Below are 22,717 nucleotides of genomic sequence, written 5' to 3'. Positions count from 1 at the left end.
AGCGAGAAGAAACATGAAGAGCTGAGATTATTTTAATGATTTGCCTTAATTTTATGAAGAAATCTATATATTAGTGTCGACTAATCCTAAAATCAGTTGAAATGGTTCAGGAAGGGCAAGAACTCACAACTCAGAATAGGTTCTATAGAGAGTGCCAGCATTTTCTTAATGCACAAGCTGTGATCAGTTGATCTGTGCTACTGCATCCATCCTCTACACTGACACTACAATGTTCATACTAACGTATAATAGATATTATAAAGTTGGTACGAAGGAGGAATTCGGTGAATGAATCTAAGCATCATCCGCTAAAAATCACATTAATCTGCTATACTGTGCAACACTCCAACACTGTGTTCGTTACTTTTACTTTATACCACAGACATCCAAGCTGGTAGAAGTTAAATCGTTGCTTAAAAAGCCATCAGTTGACCTAGCTTTCTTAGGCCAATCTCCAACCTTGTAAAACAGCATACTGATCATCGGCAGAGGAATGGTTTATTTGAAGAGTTTCAGTCAGGTTTCAGAGCTCACCACAGTACAAAAACAGCTTTAGTGAAGGTTACAAATAATCTTCTTATACTTTTAGTGATTTCTTTTTGACTTGTTCGCTATTTAGTAAAACAAAAAACAAAACAAAAACATCCCCCTAAACCCCTGAATGACTACAGAGTCATTACAGACAAAGATAAACAGCACCCTCTATTGGGCATGCCGCGTAGATGATAGAGTTTTGTCGCTGGTGTAAACGTCATCACTCAGCGACATAGTAGTGCGTTTTTCTAGCTGCCTCTCGCTTTTTCTTTTAAATAAAGCTCTTAAAAGGTTTTTGGACCAAAGTAGGATTTATCGTAAATGATCCGTTTTTCATTTCATTGTTCTTGGAAACATATATCGGCGCACCCCCCCCCAAAAAAAACCAAAAACCCTCCTGTCCGGAAGTTGATTCAGTGATTGTAAACACACATGCTTCGCTTGCTCAGTTATGCCAAAGCTCTTCGATATAAAGTTCCCGGGAGGATGTAAGAGTCTCCCCGATGGCTTCTGGTCAGCCGTAGACGTGTGGATAAAGAAACCTCATGTTATAAACAAGCGTCTTTGTGGAGTTAAAGAGACAGACAGCAAAGATGTGGACCAAGACGACCTACGGCTCCTGCTGCATGATCCTGAACTCTTCACAGATGCGCTGCTCTTCATGATCACTGGGGCCTCAGCTGCCCACGAAGCCGACAAACCATGGTCCTCCAGCGTCAGGACATTTATTCCCAAAGTAAACTGTTATGGGACAAACCTGCATAAAGAAATTATCCTGAAAGGTAAGAGCTTCTCACTTCTGCAAACTGTTGTATCAGTTATATTTCTTTCTAATGCCTTCTCTCTTGTTCTCTGCAGACTTTGGTAGACAGCGAGTGACCTTTATTCCATTTGAAGAGGATGCAGAGGGAAAAGCGTCTCTGAGGAAAGGCAACATTTATCAGATTCAGCTCTGCAATCAGGACTGTGAGGAATGGTGAGTCTGCAGTCATCATCTTTACAGCACATTAGAACATACAGGACGAAATGCCTTGTTTTGGACGATAGTTTACTGGTTGATTATACAATCCTGATGTTCAAACTGAGCATCAGAATGAGGAAGAAAGGTGATTTAAGTGACTTTGAGCATGGCATTGTTGTTGGTGCCATACGTATAGGTTGGAATATTTCAGAAACTGCTGATCTGCTGGCATTTCTAGAGTTTACTGGGAATGGAGTGGAAAAAGAAAAAATATCCAATGAGCTGCAGCTCTGCTTCTTTTTGTCAGAGGTCAGAGTATGTCCAGACCTCTTCGAGCTGATAGGAAGCCAAAAGTAACTCAAATAGACACTTGTTATAACAAAAAATATGCCGAAGAGCATCTCTGAGTGCACAACATATTAAACATTTAAGTGGATCGTCTACTACAGCAGAAGACCAATCCAGGTGCCACTCCTGTTAAAACTGAGGCTGCATTTCACTGGACAAGAAAAGACTGGAAAATCTCGTCTGGTCTGAGTCTTGATTTCTTCTAACAGTGGGTGTATGAATGAAAGACAAGTTATTAGGGTTTTTTTGAGGGTCTTCACCATCTAGTATTATTATTTTTGTAGTCCACCACTGATGTTTAAAAATGGGTCTGACATTCAGTGTCAACAGCAATAAGAAAATTTAAACCACAGAATATAATTTAGAGTTGTTATTCTTATTGTTCAAACTTTGTTACATTGTCTCTGTTTTTTTTAATTTGTTTTGGGTTTATCTCCTTTTTCTTATTAATATTTAAAATTATTTTTTCATATTTAAAAATCCTCCTGATATTGATATAAGTGAACTCGGAGCAGCGACGTCACAAACTCTCAGTTAATATACATGTTAGTATAGTTAGCATAAAATGAGCACAACACTGTAGATGACTTGTGCTTTATCTGCAGGTCCCTGGAGTTGTGTGCGCTGTCGGTCGATTCCTGGTTCTCTGATGGCGTCGCCTACCCCAAGCTGCCCTGGCTGTCCTCTGACCTGCTGCCTAAACTGGTGCGCTGGGCCACCGAGTGCAGGAGTAGCGAGTTCAGGAGCACGTTGTCTCTGCTGCCAGTGGAGAAGTACAGCCTCATGTACCAACAGCTGAAGGACAAGTACAAGGCCATGGTGAAGGTGAGGAGACTGGATGATGTGAGGCTTGTTTATTCTTTTGTTTACGTCCTATTCTCTTGTGTTGATATATTCATATATATTTCTCACACTGTTTCCAGGTTTGGCCTGAGGTTACAGATCCTGAAAAGTTTGTGTATGAGGATGTTGCTATTGCTACGTATCTCCTGGTTAGTTCAAACCTTCCAATAATCTTCTTTTCACCAAATGAGTGGATCCTATCACGATTATACTTGAATTAGCCTTTGAAATAATTAACAAATACGTCCATACAGGTACTGTGTGTGCAGGTAAAAACAGCTAATAACTCACATGACCTTATGTCAGGTGTCAGAGGGTCATGCAACTTAAGCTAAATCAATCAACCTGAATGTGAAAAATGACCTTTGACCTTAGGAATCCATTTGTAGGTTACGAGTATCAGCAGCATTTGTCACTCCCTAACCATGAGTCTGTGTCACCGTACTGCTGCAGGTGGTGTGGGCCGAGGAGAGAGCAGAGAAAGGTCTGACTGCCAGGCAGTCCTTTGTGGACCTCGGCTGTGGAAATGGCCTCTTGGTTCACATTCTGACCAATGAAGGGGTGAGTTCAGTGCTTGATGAATTCATGTAAAAGCAGCAGTTTATTAGGCCAGATCGTCACGCTGGACCGAGTGTTTGATCTTTGTTATGAGTGACTGAATCCTCAGCTTTTGTTCTGCACACTGGTGACTGAACACTGTTTGAATTTAGAAGAAAATCAAACAGCAGCTACTTCCTGGTTACATTCTCACCCAAAGCCCACAAAGTCCTCAAAATCATCCACAGTATGAGAACACTCTTCATATTTGATAACCCTGTATATGGTGGTCACATATAAAACATTTCACACTAACTTTAGGAAAGCCAGAAGCGCTGTCTTAAAGGTACAGTCAGTAATTTCCTTTTAGTTTATTTGATTTAAAAAAAAGAGTGTTGTACTCATAAATATACATAGATTAGTGTCTCTTTCAACAAACTGATATGTTCATATAAACTTAGAATGGATCCATTAAAAATGTATAGGAGTTAGTTAGTGCAGAGCTTCCCAAAGTGTGGGGCCCGCCCCCTAGGGGGGGCGCAGAGCCATTGCAGGGGAGGTGCGGTATGTCCCAATTACATATTTTCTACAGATTAGAAATGCGACCCTCGTATCTCCAGGCAACTGACAATGAGCTGGCAACAACAGCAGTTAGTATAACGTAGAGTTTAAAGGTCACACTTTCCCTCTGATAAACAGTTTGATTGCATCTCACATTGGATGCGAGTTTATTCAGTAAGTGTTTGATTCCAACTTTGTTGGCTAACAGGAGCTAACAGCGGTAAAAACAGCAGCTCAACCCGCATCGATCTCCTTTGACAAAGTAAAGCGTAAATAAAGATGGACATCTCTCACTCAGCAGCTGAGGTAAACAGTGGACTTTTATAGACAGGGGAAAACGCCGGGGCAGGTCCAGATCTGGTAGTAGAAACATATCGGCCGGCCATTGTCGTTAAGGGGTACATTCTAAATTTTAATGTTTTTGATCTGACTTGGCTGAGTGTGTGAATGTGTTTGAGGTTGATTAGCCTCTCTGACTATCAGGCATCTTGTGTTACAGCACCCTGGAAGGGGCATCGATGTTCGCAGGAGGAAGATCTGGGACATGTACGGCCCCCAGACTCTGCTGGAGGTGAGCGAGCCGAGCATGAAACGTTCGACTCCGTGTCCTCACTTTGTGCTTCAATTTATTGTAATTAAAAAGTACAATGAAGCATTCATAAAGATGTAAAAGTAATGATCAGGGAGAATTTTACACCTGCAGTGCTGTGAAAAAGTCTTTTTCCTCTTTCTTATGTGTTTAGAAATTAGAAAAAGACAACCTGAATAAATAAAAAGTGCAGTTTTTAAATGAGGATTTAATTTATTCAGGGCAACGAAAATCTATCCAAGCATACATGGCCCTGTGTGGAAAAGTAATTGCCCTCCTAAACCTATGAATGCGGTTTTGCCACCCTTGGCAGCAAAAACTGCAATCAAGTGATTGTGATAACTGGCAGTGAGTCTCACATCAGCGTGGAGGAATTTTAGCCCCACTCATCTTTGCAGAATAGTTTTAATTTAGCCACATTTAAGGTGTTTCCAGCATGAACTGCTTGTTTAAAGTCACGCCAAAGCATCTCAATTGGATTCAGGTCCACACTTTGACTAGGTCACACAGAGAGAGCATGCAGACTCCACACAGAAAGGCCTGACAACATGGTGGGTTACAAACCTGGACGTGTGCGACGGTGAGGCAACAGTGCCGTTATCTGAGCTACTTAGAGGCGGACCTGCTGGTGTGTTTCAGATCTTGAGATTTAGGGCATAACTTGACGGTCGTCCCATGTGTGACGTTCTTTTTATGAATTGCTTTGTTCGATTTATGCCAGATGTAACGGGACTCAAACATTCCAAAAAGTTCAAATTTTGTCTCATCAGTCCACAGAATATTTTCCAATATTCTGTGGACTAATAGTTTTTCACAGCACTGTACATTTCTTGTAGTTTACTTAAGAGATTCTTGCTTTTATGATTGTAATAAGCTGCACAAAGAAAATACTACCACAGAAGCTTGCATACACATGTGGACACACACATTTCCAGAGAAACCTGCCCTGAAAACGCCGCTTTCTCCCGTCTGCCTCCTGTCCTCAGTCGCTCATTTAACAACAAGCTGCTGACTGCTTCCATTTCAGGTCATCTATTATTGACCGATTTTAGCGGAGCGGATGTGGTAGAACAATCTCTCTGCGCCCCCGGGGCAGCTGTACTCAGTCCTCAACCTTTATTCGGAAGCTCTCTGGACTTCACAGGCTCTTAACTCTCATCATTTGTGATGTTGGTGTCAGGGCCATCTGTTAAATATGAAAGGATTTATATAAACTCTCTAAAAAAAGTTGTTGGGATCTTGTAGTTGTTTTCTAATTGCAATTATAAAAAATATTTGAGCCCACTAAGAAAAAAACCCAAACCAAAACTTTAAATGCATCTCAAATAAAAGTCTAAGCAGATAAAAATACTTATTTCTATTAAATGATATTAAATTAGACCGGTGTGCATCCCTCCTGCTCTAAGGACCTCTTGTACTCTTTGGGTCTGTGCTATTTCAGGAAAAGGCAATTACTCCCAGCGAGAGCTTCTTATTCCCGGGTACAGACTGGCTGATTGGGAACCATTCGGACGAGCTCACACCGTGGATCCCCGTTATAGCAGCCAGGCGAGTCATCAGGAGACACAATCACACTCAGCAGCTCAAATGCCAGCTGATCTCTCCAGTTTTGGAATAACATTATGGGCAGGGGGTGATGTGTGAAGAGTGTGTGTGTGTGTGTGTTTACTGAAACGGCCACCTGATGGCGATGTTGAGCCTCAGCGTGAGGAGTCAGATTTCTCCTTGTTTGAGACTGCAGATGATGATTTCTTGTGTGTGTCGCTTCCTGTCTGAACAGTTTGAGTAAAGGTGGAAAAATGCTTAAGTAAAACAAGTCCTCTGTAGTCTGACTGCATTAAAGAGTAATGATCGGCACTGTGTAGATTTATTTTGTCCCTTCTTTTTCAAATTATAGGTCGTCTTATTCCTGCCGCTACTTTGTCCTCCCCTGCTGTTTCTTCGACTTCTGTGGAAAATACCAGAGACGCCAGTGTAAGAAGTCTCAGTACAAGGAATACATCGACTTCATCGCTGAGGTCAGCCAAGTCTGTGGCTTCAACACTGACGAAGACTGTTTGAGAATACCTTCTACTAAACGGGTAGGCTGACAGAAACAGAGTGGAGGCGGCTTCACAGCAAATCCATCTGACTTGTTGTAAACATTTGTTTGACCCCGGCCTCTGTTTTTTTTTTTCCTTCTTCTTTCAGTCTGTGCTCCAGAACAAATCACATTGTATTAGTTCAGCAATTCGTGAATTCTTCTTCTCTCTCCACCCCTCTACCGCGCAGCTCTGCTGTCAGCTATCAAATAATTAATACAAGACAGCGAGGGAAAGAAATAAAGAGAGAAATCCGTTTGGTGGGGTTCTGTAATAGGTGCAGGTTTGAAATGGTTGTAAAAAAGTTTGTGAAAATTAAAACACACCTTAGTTATGACTTTTCCCATAATGCACCTCAACTGCATCTCTCCCCTGCACAGATCTGAAAGTTATAACTCTTCTTTCAGAATAGCACAAAAGGGCTACGTTGCCAAGACAGCATCACAGTTGCTGCACATCCGTGATGAGAATCTGCCGTTTCACCGCATCACAAAGCTGCTCTGTTGGGTTGAGATCTGGTGACTGTGGAGGACTTTAGAGTACAGGGAACTCGCTGTCACGTTGAGCTTTGCGACATGGAGTGTTACACTGTGGTCATGAATGTATGGACATGGTCAACAACAAAACACATGCAGATTGGGGTGTTTAACATTTGGTTAGTACTGAGTGTGCCAAGACTTCCTGTTGATCCGAGGCAGGATCCATGCTTTCATGTTTACACCATATACTGACTCCGTCTGAATGTCACAACAGAAACTGAGACGGGATCAGGCGATGGTTTTCCAGTCTGCTGTGTGTTTGGAAAGTCTGTGTGAACTGTAGCCTCAGCTTCCTGTCAGCTAGTAGGGTCTTCTGCTGCTGTAGCCCAACTGCTTCAAGGCTGGATCTGTTGTGCACTGAGATGCCTTTCTGCACCTCGGTTGAAATGAGTGGCTATTTAAGTTACTGTTACCTTCCTGTCAGCTCGAAACAGCTTGGACCTTCATCAGGTTGTCTTGACCAGCTGCTGTCATGCGATTAGCTTGAAGTCAGTAACTTCATTACATGTTTTTGCAATCCTGGGATTATGTGGAAACACTTCTCAGCGCTATGATCAGTGGATGGCTGAAGTAAATCATACAGCTGTGCGTCCCAGCCTTTTCTCCACCTGGGCTTCGTTTAGTGTAGACGTACAATAAATCAAGGATGTCTTTATAATCCCAGAGGGAACAATAAATCTGTTAGTGGGTAGCCATTAATAGCTACAATATACTCGTGGCCATAAAAAGAACAAGCTATTATTTTCTGGGCTTTGCTGTTTGCTCATCAGTAACACTCAGTTTGCTCATATCAGCAAAAGCTCTCCCACAAAATTATTTCATGGGAACATTTTCAAATGGAAAGAAAAAGTATGACTTCTTTGAACTTAATAACAAGAAAAGACAACCAAACAGGGAGTCGCCCTCACACTCTGCTCTCTTTTTTTTTTTCTTTTTTTCCCACAGGTGTGTCTTTTAGGAAAGTCAAGAAACTATCAGTTATCTGATGAACCTGAGGTAGAGCAACAAAGGGCTCATTACATCCACAGCCGCTGCACTGCTCCCGGGGTCACAGTTCAGAGGTCAGACGTCAGTAATGACGAGGACTGTTGCAATGGGGACGGAAGCTGTAACGGCACCCCCGGGAGCTCCTGGGGAGCCGGGTTCCAGCCGCGAGATCGCGTCGAAGCGGTGCGAAATTGTGCTGCTCTCCCGCGGGACTTTGTTGACGGTGTTGTTCTGCGGGTTGCTAATGCTCTTCTGGGAATGACCGCGGGCGATGGAGAAGGATCCTGCCGTGACTGGAACCAAGGAGGTAAAACGATTGACATGAGTCGCTGCTGAACTGAGTCACAGGTTGAGATCAAATCCAGAATAGGATCAGTATCTGTGAGGTGTTCCTATTTGCCTGTAGGACAGAAAGACTCTCTGTGTGATGCATCTGAGTGCCCGGTCTGAGCATCAAGACCTGGCGCTCAGATGCATCTTAGGCCCCTGAAGGTTCTTGTCTAGATGAGATATTATGATGTCATCATGTTGCCTAACTACCACCTAGCAGTCGGCTAAATTGACCAATTATTCGCACCAAAAACAGCTTTTAAAGACATTGTCACGTTTTTATATTATAACACAGTTATTATTAATTATTGTCTTTACCAAAAAAAAGCATCTCAAGGCAACCGCTGTTGTGATTTGGCGCTATGTAAATGACCCAGTCTTAGCATATCAAAAACATCTATCACCCTATTTTTTTATTAACTTCTCTCACTGTGATTAAGTGTATCAACCTGTAATTAAAGGCAAAATGACTTTATAATGTGTTTTCTGCTGGAGAGGTGAGAAGAACATTAGATGAGCTTGAAAGTGTATATGATGTAAGAAAGCTGTATAAGGGCTGGTAGGTGGATGTTAATGTCTGTGGATAAGCAGCTGTTGTGAACCACACTATTTAAGCCTTGTCCACATATACAGGATACAGATTCACTACTCTCCCTTTGCTTCGAAGCTAATGGTTGGCTATTAGTGGACATCTCGTTGCCTCTAATGTATTCACCACATTGGTGTACAGCACTCTGCTAAAGTCTTCAGCCACACCTCGTTTCTTTATATTTTGCTGGGAAAATGAGAAACGGGTCCAGTGATTTATTGAAGCGTGCAAGCATTTGAATGTGGGAGACAGACACGCTCTCAACTTTCCTTTTTTGATAACGATTATAGTTAAGGCTAGATCAGGTAACCCTGAGTGCTCCCTTAGTTACGCTGCTGGGTTGCCAGGGGCTTGTTGAGTGTTTCTTGTTCGTTCACCCTTTGTTTTTATGCACCACTCTGGATTTCCACAGTGTGCCTTTTCCCCCGTCTCCCTCCCCTCACCCCCAACAGATGGCCGCCCCTCCCTGAGCCTGGTTCTGCTGGGGGTTTCTTCCTGTTAAAAGGGAGTTTTTCCTTCCCACTGTCACCAAGTGCTTGCTCACAGGGGGTCATCTGATTAAGGTTTTGTCTTTATTATTGTAGAGTCTTTACCTTATAATATAAAGCACATTGAGGCAACTGTTGTTGTGCTTTGGTGCCTCTGCTGTCCATTACAAAGAATGCAGGTTTGGGGCATTTCCCTACTGTGGTCACTTTTCAACCCCCGAGGCTACTTCCATCTTTTGTACACAGTCTATGCCTTTGATCAGTTACATAGTGAGTGCTTTTTACCTCGTATGGTGCGGTGCAGATGTAACCCGATGCCTCTGAAACGACACCGTCACAATCAATCGTTACATATGGCGTCAGCACTTTTTAAAACTCACCAGCTACACCATTACATCCGCAGCACCTACTGCCTGAACTTTGAATTTCATTCTTCGTCCATCATCCCGTCTGACCCCCCCACCTCGCTGATTACAATCCTGCCCCTCAGCATCAGCCGGTGAGACCTGATGACACAGAGCGACGCCTCTTTGAACTCTGCCACACCCTCCGCCAGCTGCGTACCACGCAGCCCGTATCAAACACCCACAGACACGCACACACATTTACTTTCACAGCACCCACGCAATCACCTTTGTCAACACCTCTGCAGCCCCGCTGACACACACACTCACACACAGTCACACGTTATGAACGAGATAAGGGCACGAAGCCTGCTATTATTAAAACAGAACGTTTCTTGTCGGGGTGTCGGTGGAATTAAAGGTAGAAAATTTTAGGGAGAGTGAATAAAGGGAGAGTGTAACTCTGTATGGAGATGACTGCATGAATAATGCACCACCATCTATGATTTATGCATGAGCACGCATTTGTATTGAGGGATTCCTACCAGTTATCTGCTGTGTACGAACAAAGGCCAAATTCAGAGGGAGCCAGCGCATGTTAAATAAATCCAGATGGGTCTCGGAGTCATTTAAAGTGCTTTGGAGTTTAGTTTCTGTTTGCTCTTTAATGCATCTTCAAAAAGTCTAATCATTTTCAGTATGGTGATGTTTCCCTTTTTGGCACTTAAGCGGATATTTTATGATCATTTTGTTTCTGTGGCTTTATGGCTCTGGTGCGACGTCAGACGATGTTCTTTTATCTTTTCTTTTTATCTCTTTTACTGTAAATACAAACAAATAATACTCATTAAGCTCTGAAACTGTCAGAAATAAGCAGGTTTTCACTATGCATAAGAGTCAGTATTTTTCCTGTTTGGCCAGCTATTGTTGGGTTTGTATCATAAGACTGATACTCAGTGATTTATAGTAATTCTTTGAAATGAAAATTCCTATTTAACATCAATCAGACTCTTTCCTTTTTTATTTGGGACAAGTTCTTCTATTTAAAAGGTTTGCACTGAGCAAGTTAAAACATCTTAGTGTCTCTGCTGCTTATATCAGTTGCATATATTGTGCTTCCTGTACATTAAACTTAAAAATATCTCACAGCTCTTCTGAGACACTGTAAATATGAAGCAAGTTACTAATTCATGCGGGCTGTAGTGCTGAGTCACAGAGTTATGTAATCACGCCGAGAATGAAAATCTGTGTGTAGCTGTACATCGAGCGACACTAAATGTCAACTCAGTAAAATGTCAGAGGGACAGTAAACACGCTATTGTACTGAGTAGAAGCAGCCTGCGTGGAAGGGCGCGGTGTGTTTTTGATGAGTGAACGCTTCACTTCACTCTTTCACATGCTGGAACATTTTCTGCTTTCCTTCAGTTTAAACCAAATATTTTTCAGATTGTTGGTTTGAAAAAATCCAAACGGAGTTTTTTGGGTTGTTTTTGTTTTTTGTATACTTTTGCTTTTGTCTCCAAAATGTCATTCATATAAAGGCCGGTTTTAAAGTTGCTTTCAGATGCTCCCTTATTCGCAAAGGGTCACCACAGCAGGTAGCTCCGCACGTTTGATCTGGATGTGCTGGATGCACTTCCTGACACAACCCCAAAGGGATTTGTGTCTCCTCCCAGACTGAACCGGGGGATCTTTCGCTTGGCAGGGAAATGTGTAAGCCACATGCTCGAGCCATAGATATATGAGGATGAGTGTAAATATTATTTATTGGGTGCTATAAGAGGATTCAGCAAGCATGCATATTTACGTTTATTAGCAATAATAATGTAATTATTGGTTCTAGTACATGTCAGTGTCCTGCATTACTATATAAATGCCAGTAGTCCCTTTTTTTTTTTTTTTTAGGTTGCCAGGCAACACGGTGGCATCATATTATAGCAAGTTCATGTTTCAGTTCACCTGATTGTTACTAGCTTTGCACCTTTGCCAGATCATTTGCCAACTTTTCATCACCTTGTAAATAGATTTTTTTTTTAAAGGTTTAGCAAAAAGCTCGCGTACTTATTCCTTTGCATTGCAGGGACATCTTGCTCTCCTGGCACAGCAGTAGCCTGTCTCCTTTCCTCTCTCTCTGCTGTGTTTATTGCTCTGTGAGCTAGCGGTGAGGTTGCAAAGAGAGATGTGGGGCAGCCGTGTACAGAGAGACCGATTAAGAGATCTCAAATGTGATGGAAAAAAGCGAGACTTCTGTTGTTGTTTGTCTGAGTGACCATTTTATGCTCAAGTTAAATGGTTTGCAGAATCATAGCATTTCCATTGTCTCCAAACCCTATGATTCCTCCAGAAGTATATAGATTTCTTCTTCTTCTTTTGGCTTCTCCATTTAGGGGTCACCACAACAAATCACCAGCCTCCAACCTCTTCTGTCACCCCAACCCTCTGCATGTCCTCCTTCTCTACATTCATGAATCTTCTCTGTGGCCTCCCTCTATTCCTCCTGCCTGGGCAGCTCCATGTCCACTACCCCTCCTCTGCTCATCAAGACAAATATTACCCTAAAAGTATGTAATCCCTCAGAAATATGTCCTGTCATCTTTACACGCCTTGTGAGAGTTGCAGTTTTTGCAAAGATGGAAATCACAGCTGAGCTCTTTTCTCTTTTTTTTTTTCTTTTTTTCTTCAGCACAACAAAAGCAATCCTACACAACAGGCATCGTTTCAAACAAGCAAGTCCAACTGTACTTTAAGCCAAGTCATTAATTCTCATCTGCACCTGGTCTTAGTCCAAGCTGAATCTACTCTGTCAATACTGTCCCTATCCCATTAATCCCCATTAACATTGTAGGCAGTAAAGGGCAGCTCTAAACGGTGTATTGATATTATATCAAGGCCTGGAGCTCCCTGGCGTCAGAGCTGTGGGATGAGAGTCTGCCCAGTTTCACACTCTGCAGCATACGACTGGGTTTGGCTGCGCTAGTGTCTGTGAATGTGGGAGTGTGTCGCATATTTTAGGGATTAACGCAGCAATTTGGCCAACTAAAATTAGGATGTATTTGGGTGGACAATATGTTTTTCGATGAATTTCAACGGCAGAAAGACAAGGTTCAGAGACCTGACAAGCAGAAGAGTTTGAAACTGAACAGTTTTCGGAAAACTGAGTTTTGGATCAGAGGGTCAGACGGTGCTTTTCATTCATATTCAGTATTCATATCATCTCTAAGCCAGCAGGGATTGCAGCGAGTGACCACAGAAGTACGATGAAGATATCACTGAAGATGCAGATTTAAGTCAAATATAGTTATGAAATCATGCGGTGTGTCTCTCCCTCCAATACGTCAGAGAAAGGAGGAAGTTTGTCACTTGTATAAACCAAAGGTCAGCTCAGATTGAATTCCCTTGTGGTGTAAAAAGGGCAAGGCCAGAAATGCCAAAAGATCTTTATAACCATAGTGCGAAAGTATGTGTGACTACAAAGGGGTTTGTCATCTATACTATGCTAATCCTAGAGGTTAAAACTGTACATATTCTCCTTTTCCTTTCTAAAATCTCTGCCCCAGTGGAGAGTTGACAAAAATGATTCAGGCTCTCAAATGGCTACTCTGGCAAAACGCGTTCCAGCTGCCCCGACAGCTTGTTGGAACGGCTTTAACTGAGCATACTTTACAGCTCTGACAAACACTCTGACAAGCTACTCTCTACTGTAAACCAATCTTTATATACTATGTGTATATATAGCTTTGCTCGCATTTTCTTGTCATAGAACAGCTGGTAACATCAACTCAAGCCGAGTGGTTCTTTGTCTGAAATGCTGGATAAAAACGATCTCTGTGCATGCTGAAGCACTGTGTTAATGCATTGATGATTATAAAATCAATAGACCTCTTCCTGCACATGTATAACTCCCATCTTTCATTGTTTGTCCCTCTTCCCTGCCCTTCAGGCAGCCTTTCTGTGAGCGAGGTTGCGGGGCTGTTGGGGCAGGAAACCCTGCGGCTCCTGAAGAAAGAGTGCGGAGGTCTTCAGACGCTTCTGAGGAACAATCATCAAGTATTTAGAGGTAGCTTTTCTGCACGCTTCTCTACGTTCTCGTAGATGGTTCATTTGAAAGTTGTATTGTTGAGAACTAGACTGTTCATTAAGTACAATATAGTGCTTAAATGAAACCAGTGACAGTGAGAAAGATACTGGAGGTTATATGAGTAACAGAAAGGGTGTTAAATAAAAAACCGTTAGCTTCTTTTTAAAAAAAGATTTTGTTTGAATTTTTATTTTCCAACAATTTAAATCATAGACTGTATATAAAAGATGGAGGCCTTAACCCTACTTTCTGGGGATATTTCAAAGTTACCCTACTTCTCGTTTGATTTATGACTTGAGTAAACTGGTAATTTTGGTTTCAAGTCTTCTTTAATAGATCCTTAAAAGAACGTCTTAATTAGAATACAGTTCATGCTTTATTGCTTGCACCTTGCTCGTTCGGTGTTCGTCAGTACAAAAAGCCCTCAGAGGAGTCAGCTGTCCAGTTTTTCCATTACGAACATTTTGTTTGTTTTCATACTAGCTTGCTAGCTAGCATTAGTCCCACCTCCTGGTATGGGCACTTCTTTAAAACCATAAGGTGGCGATGGCCTCGTTCCAGGTTGCAAAATTTTACCCATATGTTGACATCTTTTAACTACAGTGTATGCTTTTAAGACTTTTAAAAGCTACTATTTCTAAAGATAAACATGGCAGCAACATCTTTTTTTTCCCAAATTTTATTCACTCACGAAAACGTCTCACGCTCAGAACCACAATTTGGAAACAACAATCCAGGCCACAATTCTTTCAACATAACTGGACAAACACTTTTTAAAATGCAGTCCTGGAAGTCGTACTGTCGTTGACCGTAAAGCAGTGTGTTTTGCTGCTGTTCCTGGTTAAAAGTGTCAGACAGCAGGGTGAGAAGTATGCCTTCCTTTTCTTCCCCCCCCGTAACCACAACACTGACATCAAAGCATATTTAAGCGTACTTGTGCTTGCCAAAACTCTTGAATCGTCCAATGCAAAGAGTTAATTTGCTTGGCGTCATGGCATCACACTGGGCTTTTGTTGATTGAAAAAGAGGGGAAATGAGCACTTTTACCATCGTCATTTGGAATTTGGTTGGTCTCGAGGGATCAGTTTGAGAAAATTGGATCCCCTCCCCTACAGAAATTGCTTAGAGTGCAAGCAAAGTCAGACTTGAGATAGAAACAAAGTTGACATTTCTTTCTGATAATAGATAAAAATGTGCACGACTCTCGAAAGGTGAGAAGCTTATAACCTGTGGGGGTCAGCGCAGACATGACTTTTTCTACCCGGTGCCCTGACAGCCAGGCATCTATGTTGTGTTCTTCTCCTAATTTCTGTCTTTTAAGAAAATATTTATTTGTATCTTTTGGGAGGAGCGTTTGAGTCTGATAGATTTTGTGTCTCCCTCTTGTCACTCTTTAGTTGAAGGAGGGCGTGTCTACATAAGAGACTGGCGGGAGAAGATGCCCTTCAGGGCGGATGTTAAAAGGAAGCCCGTCACCCCGGGTGCCCTGAAAACTCGCCTCTGCTGGTTTCACGCTCACCACCCTCAGGGCTGCCCCCTGCAGGCTGAAAGCTGCGCCTTCGCCCACGGAGCACATGACCTCCGACCCTCGACGAGACCGCTGAAGAAGTTAAAGAATGAAGCCTTTTGATCGACTCGTTCTTCACGACTTTTCATTGACTTTGTTTGGATTTTTAATTTGTGCAGAGCTCTGCACATCGTTGTTTGAACTCTAGTTTCCAGCCCTGTAGCCTCAAAGATAAGATTCAGGTCCAAGCAGCGAGTTTTATTGAGGCAACGTTACATCATTTCTGGGAATTGAAGCCTTGAAATTTCACAGTCCTCTTTCGTCTTTGTAAGGCTGCCAACATGCATTTCTTCCTGGTGGGGCTTCACTGCTGGAGCTCTCTAAACCTCTGGGTTATGTTATCTTGTGAAATTTAATTTCAAAGCATCCTGTCTCCTTTTTATTTAACTGTTGGACTTTTGTCGAGTTCAGGTATACTTACTCACTATAAAGCTGATTTCAAGCTACGTCTTTGTATTTCTATTTAAAGATTATCAGCTCTGTGGTGGATCTTCTCCTCGCCCACAGCATAAAAACTCTAAAAGCTCCTGTAAACTTTCAGTCTTTAACTGCGTGCTTCACTTAGACATTTCATTCAGCTCAGACGTGTGCTTTGGGGTTCACAGACAGGGCGGGGGAGAAAGGCCGGACAGCGTTTGAACAAAGTAAATGTTAGCGGTATGAATTATTTGTTGGCAGGAGTCGAGGGCTGAGCTGCGTGTTGTCCCGTCTGGATGGGCGCTCACTGCTGCGTCTTTCTAACACAGCTTCCATCACCCTGTGGCTCAAATGTCAAAGACGGTAAGGCCCTCCGAGGGACTGCAGCCGAGCAGTGAGAAGTGCCTCCCTGGGGTTTGTTTTGTGTATGTGACAGACAACAACCAGACCGCTGATACAATAAAAACATTGTTTATACAATCAGTGTGTGGCAATGCGTTACTGTAATCTGATTACTTTTTTCAAGTAACGAGTAAAGTAAGGGATTACTATTACAAAAACGGTAATTATATTACCGTTACTTTCCCGTAGGAACGCTGCGTTACTAAAACCGTGATTTTTTTTTTGCGAGAATGTCTCATGACAGTGATGTAAGCGAGTGCGCTGTTAGTGACAACAGCTGTGGGCAGATCAACAATGGATCACATATCGATTGTGGGAGAGAGTCTTCTACAGCACCGTGTTGTAATTCAGCCACGTTGGAGGGTTTTCCAGCATGAACTGAATTTTTAAGGTCAAGTCACAGATCGTGTATTTGTTTGATGATCTGAAACATTTGTGAAACTTCTAGCAGAACCAGGCTCAGGGTGGGGCAGCCATCTACGGTGACCGGTTGGGGGTGAGGGGAGGAAGCCAGGACAAAAGACACACTGTGGCTCCTTAAAAAGGCGAGTGCCTCTCATAAAGTCCATACTGTGGTTGAAATGGACACCTTGAGGTTACGTACAGCTGACCGGGTGCTCGCACGTCTCCCTGCTCAGCGGCTTCGTCACTGAATATTGATGTGGATCCACAATCGTTTGCTCAGCCTGTTCAAAGGTTCAGTACAGCGAGGAAGAAAGTTCTCTGGAGTTTTTGAGTAACTGCGATCAGTAAATAGAAACTTCCTCAGAGATGAAAGAGCATTTAAACACAACCGATGCTTCAGCTGTGAGATGGACATAAACTGCTCAGTCGTAACGTGTATAGCAATGTGTGGATTTTAATGACCTGTTTAAATCACTTGTCCCCCTCCCACCATTCACCCCACTCTGTTATGTTTCTTGGAAGAAATGAAATGATGAAAATGCTCCTGCTGCTCTGCATCTGCAGAGATCATCTGATCGACCCGCTGCCCTATATTTAACTGCTGCGACATGGCCGGGGAGTGGAGGAGGTTACGTACCCATCCCAGCTCGACACTGTTGCTGATGCTGTTGTTGTGGTCTTTTGGCCCCAGCCCTGACTGACACAATGACTGTTTATGTCTGTTTCACACCGCTACCCTGGAGATCAGTAAAGCAGACCCACCCTGTCCAGGAAGTCTGCTGGCTACTCATTTGCAGTATGCCAAAAGGCAAAAACGGATATAAACAAAATAAAATATGCATATGCATGTGCATAGATTTAACCCTTTAAAGCCCCAAACCATGATAATTGAGTGCTTATTGAATGCTCTGACAATCTAAAAAATTATATTATTAATTATTATTATATTATTACTGCTTAAAAATGTACTGTGCAGCATCGCACTGATGATATGCGAGTCTCAAAAACTCATAGGATACACCAGACGTTTAGGGGTTAAATAAAGATGCAGTGCATACGTGGGTCGAGTCGCTGTCTGGGACTAAATGTTAAAACCAGACTTCATCTAGTTCAGCAAAGAAAAACAATTAGCAAGGTTACATAAAGCCATTTTAGGAACCTGAGCGATATTAAAACATGTGGTTATTAAAATGCTCTTTCCATTATTGCTGAAGGATTGTCAAGTTTCACAGCCGGCTTTTTAGCCAATTATTTAAACCTCTTCTGACTTTAAAAAAAATCAGTTTCCTGGGAGCTCCTCAGTGGGTGCAGCATTAGTATTAATTATAGTAAAAATGTTCACATTTATTGAAATATGAAAACTCATTTGGACTCGTGATTAGAGGCACAGAGGAACAGTAACAGTGATGTAATTAAACAGCCCTCCGTCCTCTTATTCAGCCATAAACTGGAATTGTGAAATTCAGGACAAATTGTTTATCATTAGCATCTGTAGCTCTGGCCTCATAACTGCTGGGTTAGTTGTATTTAAGTAGCTTGGCTATCACAGTACAGATTGCAGATTTAGAGCTAGAACACGTTGAGCAACTTTCTGGTCTTGACTCACTAAGCAGTCAAGACCAGGTCATGAAGACGGAAAAGACGAAGAGCCCAGTCAAACACTGCAAACCACACAGAAAGTAGAGGAGGAGCAAACACGCAGGAGCGCAGAGACCAATACAGGAGATGGATCTCTTACTGTAGTGTTGGGTGCTAAGTAGAACCCTGACCGGTGTCATTGAACCGCCACGGCCTCACGCTCATCACCAGCATCTAAAGAGGTTGTGGATGCCTCAGAGTCTGGTAAGGGGATGCAGATGATTTCAAATAAATCATCCCATTAAAAGAAAATCATCCAAAAGTGGATTTGAATTGACTGCCTGCTTTTCCTGGATTGTTACCTCAGGGCAGCCCACAGATATTTTTTTAATTTCTTAATCTGTAGATAGTTTTTTTTTGTGTGTGTGTTAAATATATTTCCAATGAGAGACAAGTATGCCATGAAAAAACTGAACACTTACGCAAAGAGCAGGCATCTTTTTGGAATTAAATTGCATGCACAGAGACAAAGGCAGCAGTCATTCAACATAGATCAAAGCTTTCATGGATGACCTGATACCAGCTGTATAGCACAGTAAGAACTATGGGTCAGTGTTTCTTTGCTGCCTGCAATGGAAAACTTTAAGATTCTGCTACATATCTTTGTCAAGTTGACTTCACTTAGTGAAAAAGCTCCATATGATCTTATTCTGTCTCCATGTGATCAACACTGCTGACGACGAGCACGGCGAGGCTGGAGGAGAGGCCCAGGAGAGACGTGCAGCGCACACACCTGATAGTTTATAACTTACGCTTTTCACACAAGCTATTTCCTACTGTGAAGACAAATTGTAAGTTTCCAGGTCCTTCAAAGGTCAGTGGCGGCTATGTTTCCTCTGTCAGGGCGTCAGGACAAGTGGTGAGAAAAAATCTTGTTTTATTACTAATCTGTAATCATGAATCAGTGGAAAATCTAACCTCAAACCTCATTTTTACTGCCTACCTGTTGCCACACAGGGACATCAAGCTGTGATCTGATGTGTTTTTTATTGTAATACCTGTACTGAGTTTAATCAATCTTGTCTAAATGGGTGACCTCCATACAGTAATAATAAAAAAACTAAACTAAATTTAAATATCAAATACTCCTGATTTATATTGATAAAAATAAAAGACCTTTAGATAATTAAGATTTTACTGAAATAGAAACATCTCAGTAGAAACAGTGCTAACATAAATGTGCAGCTAGCAGCCACACAGTTAACATGTTTGATGCGTCAAATCCACTCCTCGTGTGTCGCTCTCAAAGCGTGACAGTGGCAGAAGGGAGGATTCGGGTCCTTTCAAACACGTTTGGTCAAATACAGTGCAGATCTCCTTGGCTTAGTAAACATCAGCGTCCAAGGCTGCACTGTTTAAATCCTGGTATTTTGCTGCCTGTTGCTGGGGAACTGCAAAACGACTCAACCTGATCTTTCAGTACCTTTGATATTCTGCTTGGGAAGACCCCCCGAAATGGGGTGAGGCGTAGACAGACCACCTCTCCCTGACCACTGTGGAAATGACAGCCTGACACATCACAGAACTTTGTCTTCTGTGCTATCCCAAATTGACAGGCAGGTGAAGGATGCTCTTCCCACTCCAGGAAAGGAGTTGTTTTGTCTGACAATTAACAAAAACAGAGGGGAAGAAGTAAAGCGCTATCTTACAGCAAACACCAGGTTTGGAAGGAAAAGCCTCTCCTCAGCTTTGTTGCTTCAGTTGTGAGAGAGGAAAGCTTTGCTCCGAGCTCCAGCCATCCGTCCAGTTCTGGGACAACAGAACAGCAGACACGAAGGAGGATCTCAACCCAACCACCGCCACGAGCTAGATATGTGTTCATTGTGTTTGTCATATTCTCTGTTGTGTAGTGCTGTGTGTAAATCTGATGCTGCCAAGGTATATTGATCACTCCCTGTCAAATGAGTGGGTTAAGTGTGCGCCTCAGCCAGGACGTGATGAAGAATCACAAGTTTTAGTATAATAATGGACGTTTTGTCTCATTACTGCTTGTTACGCAGCAAGGAGTGGCATTAGCGTGCTTTCCCTATGACACACTGGGATGAGTGTTTTGGGGAGTGATGTTTATGTCGTAAATCTGATTATCAAAATGAGAAACGCGGTGGGAATTTTTTAGGATTGTGCTACTTCACTGTGTCATTTTTGAGCTACACCACATGTCGATGCACAAATGATCTTTTGCACACAGTGATACGAATCTATTCTGTGACTATAGCCAACAGATAATTCGATCTGTGTTTACAGTCCCTGTTTGTCAGAAAAGCATTCAGACTGCTGTCATAGTCTCCGTACTGTTGTTTGACCCCTTTGCAAAGAAAAATAAAACTCACGCAGACAACCTGGTTGTGCGCGCTTCAATTTATGTCCGATTTTTACAACACTGCCTCAGAAAGTGTAAAGCTTACTGTCACTGATCCAACAATAAATTCTCCATCATACCAGCACGTTTCAACAGGATAAAGACTGTGGAGCACACTGGCAAATCCTCAGAGAAACAAAACAGCCAACAAAAAAAAGAGCAGCTGAACCCATGAATGAGGATGTAATGCGCTAAAAAAAAAACCAACTCTTTGAATGAACATAAAAAAAATAATTCCACGTAATTAAATTGCTTTATTTTCGCATTATGCAATTCTGTTATTCCAACTTAATGTGCTTGAGTTGGACTAACTTGATTAATTAATGATGAATCAACTGTTTTACTACAGTTGAGTCCAACTTAATTTAATTGAGTTGATCCAAACCATGCAAATTACGTTAGTGCGACAAAAAAGCTTAATCGTAATAGAAAGCCACGTGGAAATCCTTTCCATGATTATTTAAAGAGTTATTTTTTTTGGAGTGTTCAACAAAGTCTAGAGTCTGGTTAACATAAAATGTTCATGGATTTGTAATAACTTCTACAATATTCATCCTCTTATCTTTACCAGGGTTGCAGGGGCCTATCCCAAATGTGATAGGGTGAGAGCCACTGGACAGGTGGCCAGTCTATCACAGAGAGACAGACAACGGCACTCATAGATATTCTGGAAACACCAATTAACCTAACCCTAATTACTGCATGACTTTTAGAGTACCCAGAGAGAACCCACTGCAAACTTGGCCAGATTGGAGATTTGAACCCAAGACCTTCTTGCTGCGAGGCAACAGTGCTAACCACTGTGCCACCGAGCTGTCAATCTAGACTTCAAAAAAATGCAACTAACTACTCTTACTAGATTGTATCACGTCATCTCGAATAAATGAAGTTGCTGACTTTCATGCAGATCCTACATGATTAAATTACGTTCACCACAGAAACATGAAATTATTTTCTTCACACTACAAGTTTGAATTTTTTTTTTATCTTTACCCATCCATAAATAGTCTGTATATAAGTAATGATTAAAACAGAAGGCATTAAAACTTATTATACATGAAAAATCATGTTTAGTACTGTAGGAGAGCAGTTTAACGGTGAACAAGTTCCCTGAAGATAAATTGTATAATGACACAGAAATTTTCTAAACACAACAAAAATGCATTTCTTTATTTCCTTACATGTTCAAACTGCTCACTTTATACAAGGGTCCGAAAAGCTTAATCCTGTTGTTGCTCCACTGGTGAACTATGTGAATTATGTGAAATGTGTAAACAAACGGCCTTTCTTTGTTACGCTGAAGCCTAAAACTGATACTCTACTACTTCACATATTTATATGTTTCTTATAGCTAAAGTAGTTTGCACGACGTCCATCAGCTCTGATTAATGAACTTAGAGATGGTGAAAGCAAACGACAGGACAGAGGGGAACACATTATAAGATAAAATGACTCGCAGTGCCCGAAATCTAGGGCAGAGAGAAGTGGCTGCATATCTTTGGCTAAGCCAACAACTTTCCCCGTGTTTCTCTCATGCTTTATTCATCGTGGCATCGTGGGACTCGATGTAATGCAACATCTCTGAGAGTGAACAGAAGCAAAAGCGAACCATATTGGACTGTGATGCTGACAGCTGTCACGGCGATGACTTCTTTTGTGTGTCTGTTTCCATTTTAGAAAGAAAACAAACCTTTCTACATGTTATTCTTCAAGTTTTCTTTTAAATAGAAGGTGTTTTTATACTATTATTTTGTCAGTATATGTGAGCTTGTTTACGGCTCAGTCACACTAGAGTAAAAATAGGATGGCGACCAACTTGCAACAAGAGGAAAAAAATAAATAAATCAGTGGTTGCCTGGCGATGGCATTTTTGGCTTTGGTGATTTCAAGTAGCTGGATAAGTAACTGGTTTCCCAGCGATTGAGCATCCAGCCCTCTCAGTCTTTGTTTGGCTGTTTCCATGTCCACACAGTCATGCTCTGATTTGGACTGACTGCAGTCGCTGTCCGACAGATTGTGACAATAAAAGCATATTTCATTTTACCAGAAGCGGATCTAAACAGATAAACTGTCATTATACATGCACAAAACCACATATATATATTAGTAAAACTTTGAAA

At 41.9% G+C, this 22,717-nt stretch overlaps 1 protein-coding gene across 3 annotated transcripts; it reads left to right on the top strand.

Annotated features, from left to right (window-relative positions):
* The first annotated feature begins 738 nt into the window (after window positions 1-738).
* Window positions 739-16,466, top strand: trmt44 (tRNA methyltransferase 44 homolog). 3 transcript variants are annotated; one of them, XM_080903953.1, is made up of 12 exons: window positions 739-1,316; window positions 1,393-1,510; window positions 2,449-2,668; window positions 2,767-2,835; window positions 3,140-3,247; window positions 4,284-4,355; window positions 5,815-5,921; window positions 6,271-6,454; window positions 7,939-8,287; window positions 12,119-12,292; window positions 13,672-13,788; window positions 15,207-16,466. In XM_080903953.1, exons 1-12 carry the CDS (start codon window positions 986-988, stop codon window positions 15,437-15,439), a joined length of 2,082 nt encoding a protein of 693 aa, XP_080760079.1. In that variant the 5' UTR covers window positions 739-985; the 3' UTR covers window positions 15,440-16,466. The 3 variants fall into 3 exon arrangements, with proteins under 3 accessions (XP_080760079.1, XP_080760080.1, XP_080760081.1); XM_080903954.1 differs by lacking the exon at window positions 12,119-12,292 and having other exon boundaries at window positions 15,207-16,407; XM_080903955.1 differs by lacking the exons at window positions 13,672-13,788; window positions 15,207-16,466 and adding an exon at window positions 12,415-13,623.
* Window positions 16,467-22,717: the final 6,251 nt, after the last annotated feature.

Source organism: Rhamphochromis sp. 'chilingali' (assembly GCF_963969265.1).
Source record: "Rhamphochromis sp. 'chilingali' genome assembly, chromosome: 1".
Taxonomy (NCBI): Eukaryota; Metazoa; Chordata; class Actinopteri; order Cichliformes; family Cichlidae; genus Rhamphochromis; species Rhamphochromis sp. 'chilingali'.
The sequence above is the reverse complement of the archived record's forward strand: the minus strand, read 5'-3'. Positions and strand labels throughout refer to the sequence as shown.

Bases quoted from the DNA above. Each gene is read 5' to 3' on its own strand.
- trmt44 (XM_080903953.1), top strand. From the start codon at position 986: ATGCCAAAGCTCTTCGATATAAAGTTCCCGGGAGGATGTAAGAGTCTC. The intron at 2,669-2,766 runs GTGAGGAGACTG...CACTGTTTCCAG, and splicing joins AGTACAAGGCCATGGTGAAG to GTTTGGCCTGAGGTTACAGA. The intron at 2,836-3,139 runs GTTAGTTCAAAC...GTACTGCTGCAG, and splicing joins CTATTGCTACGTATCTCCTG to GTGGTGTGGGCCGAGGAGAG.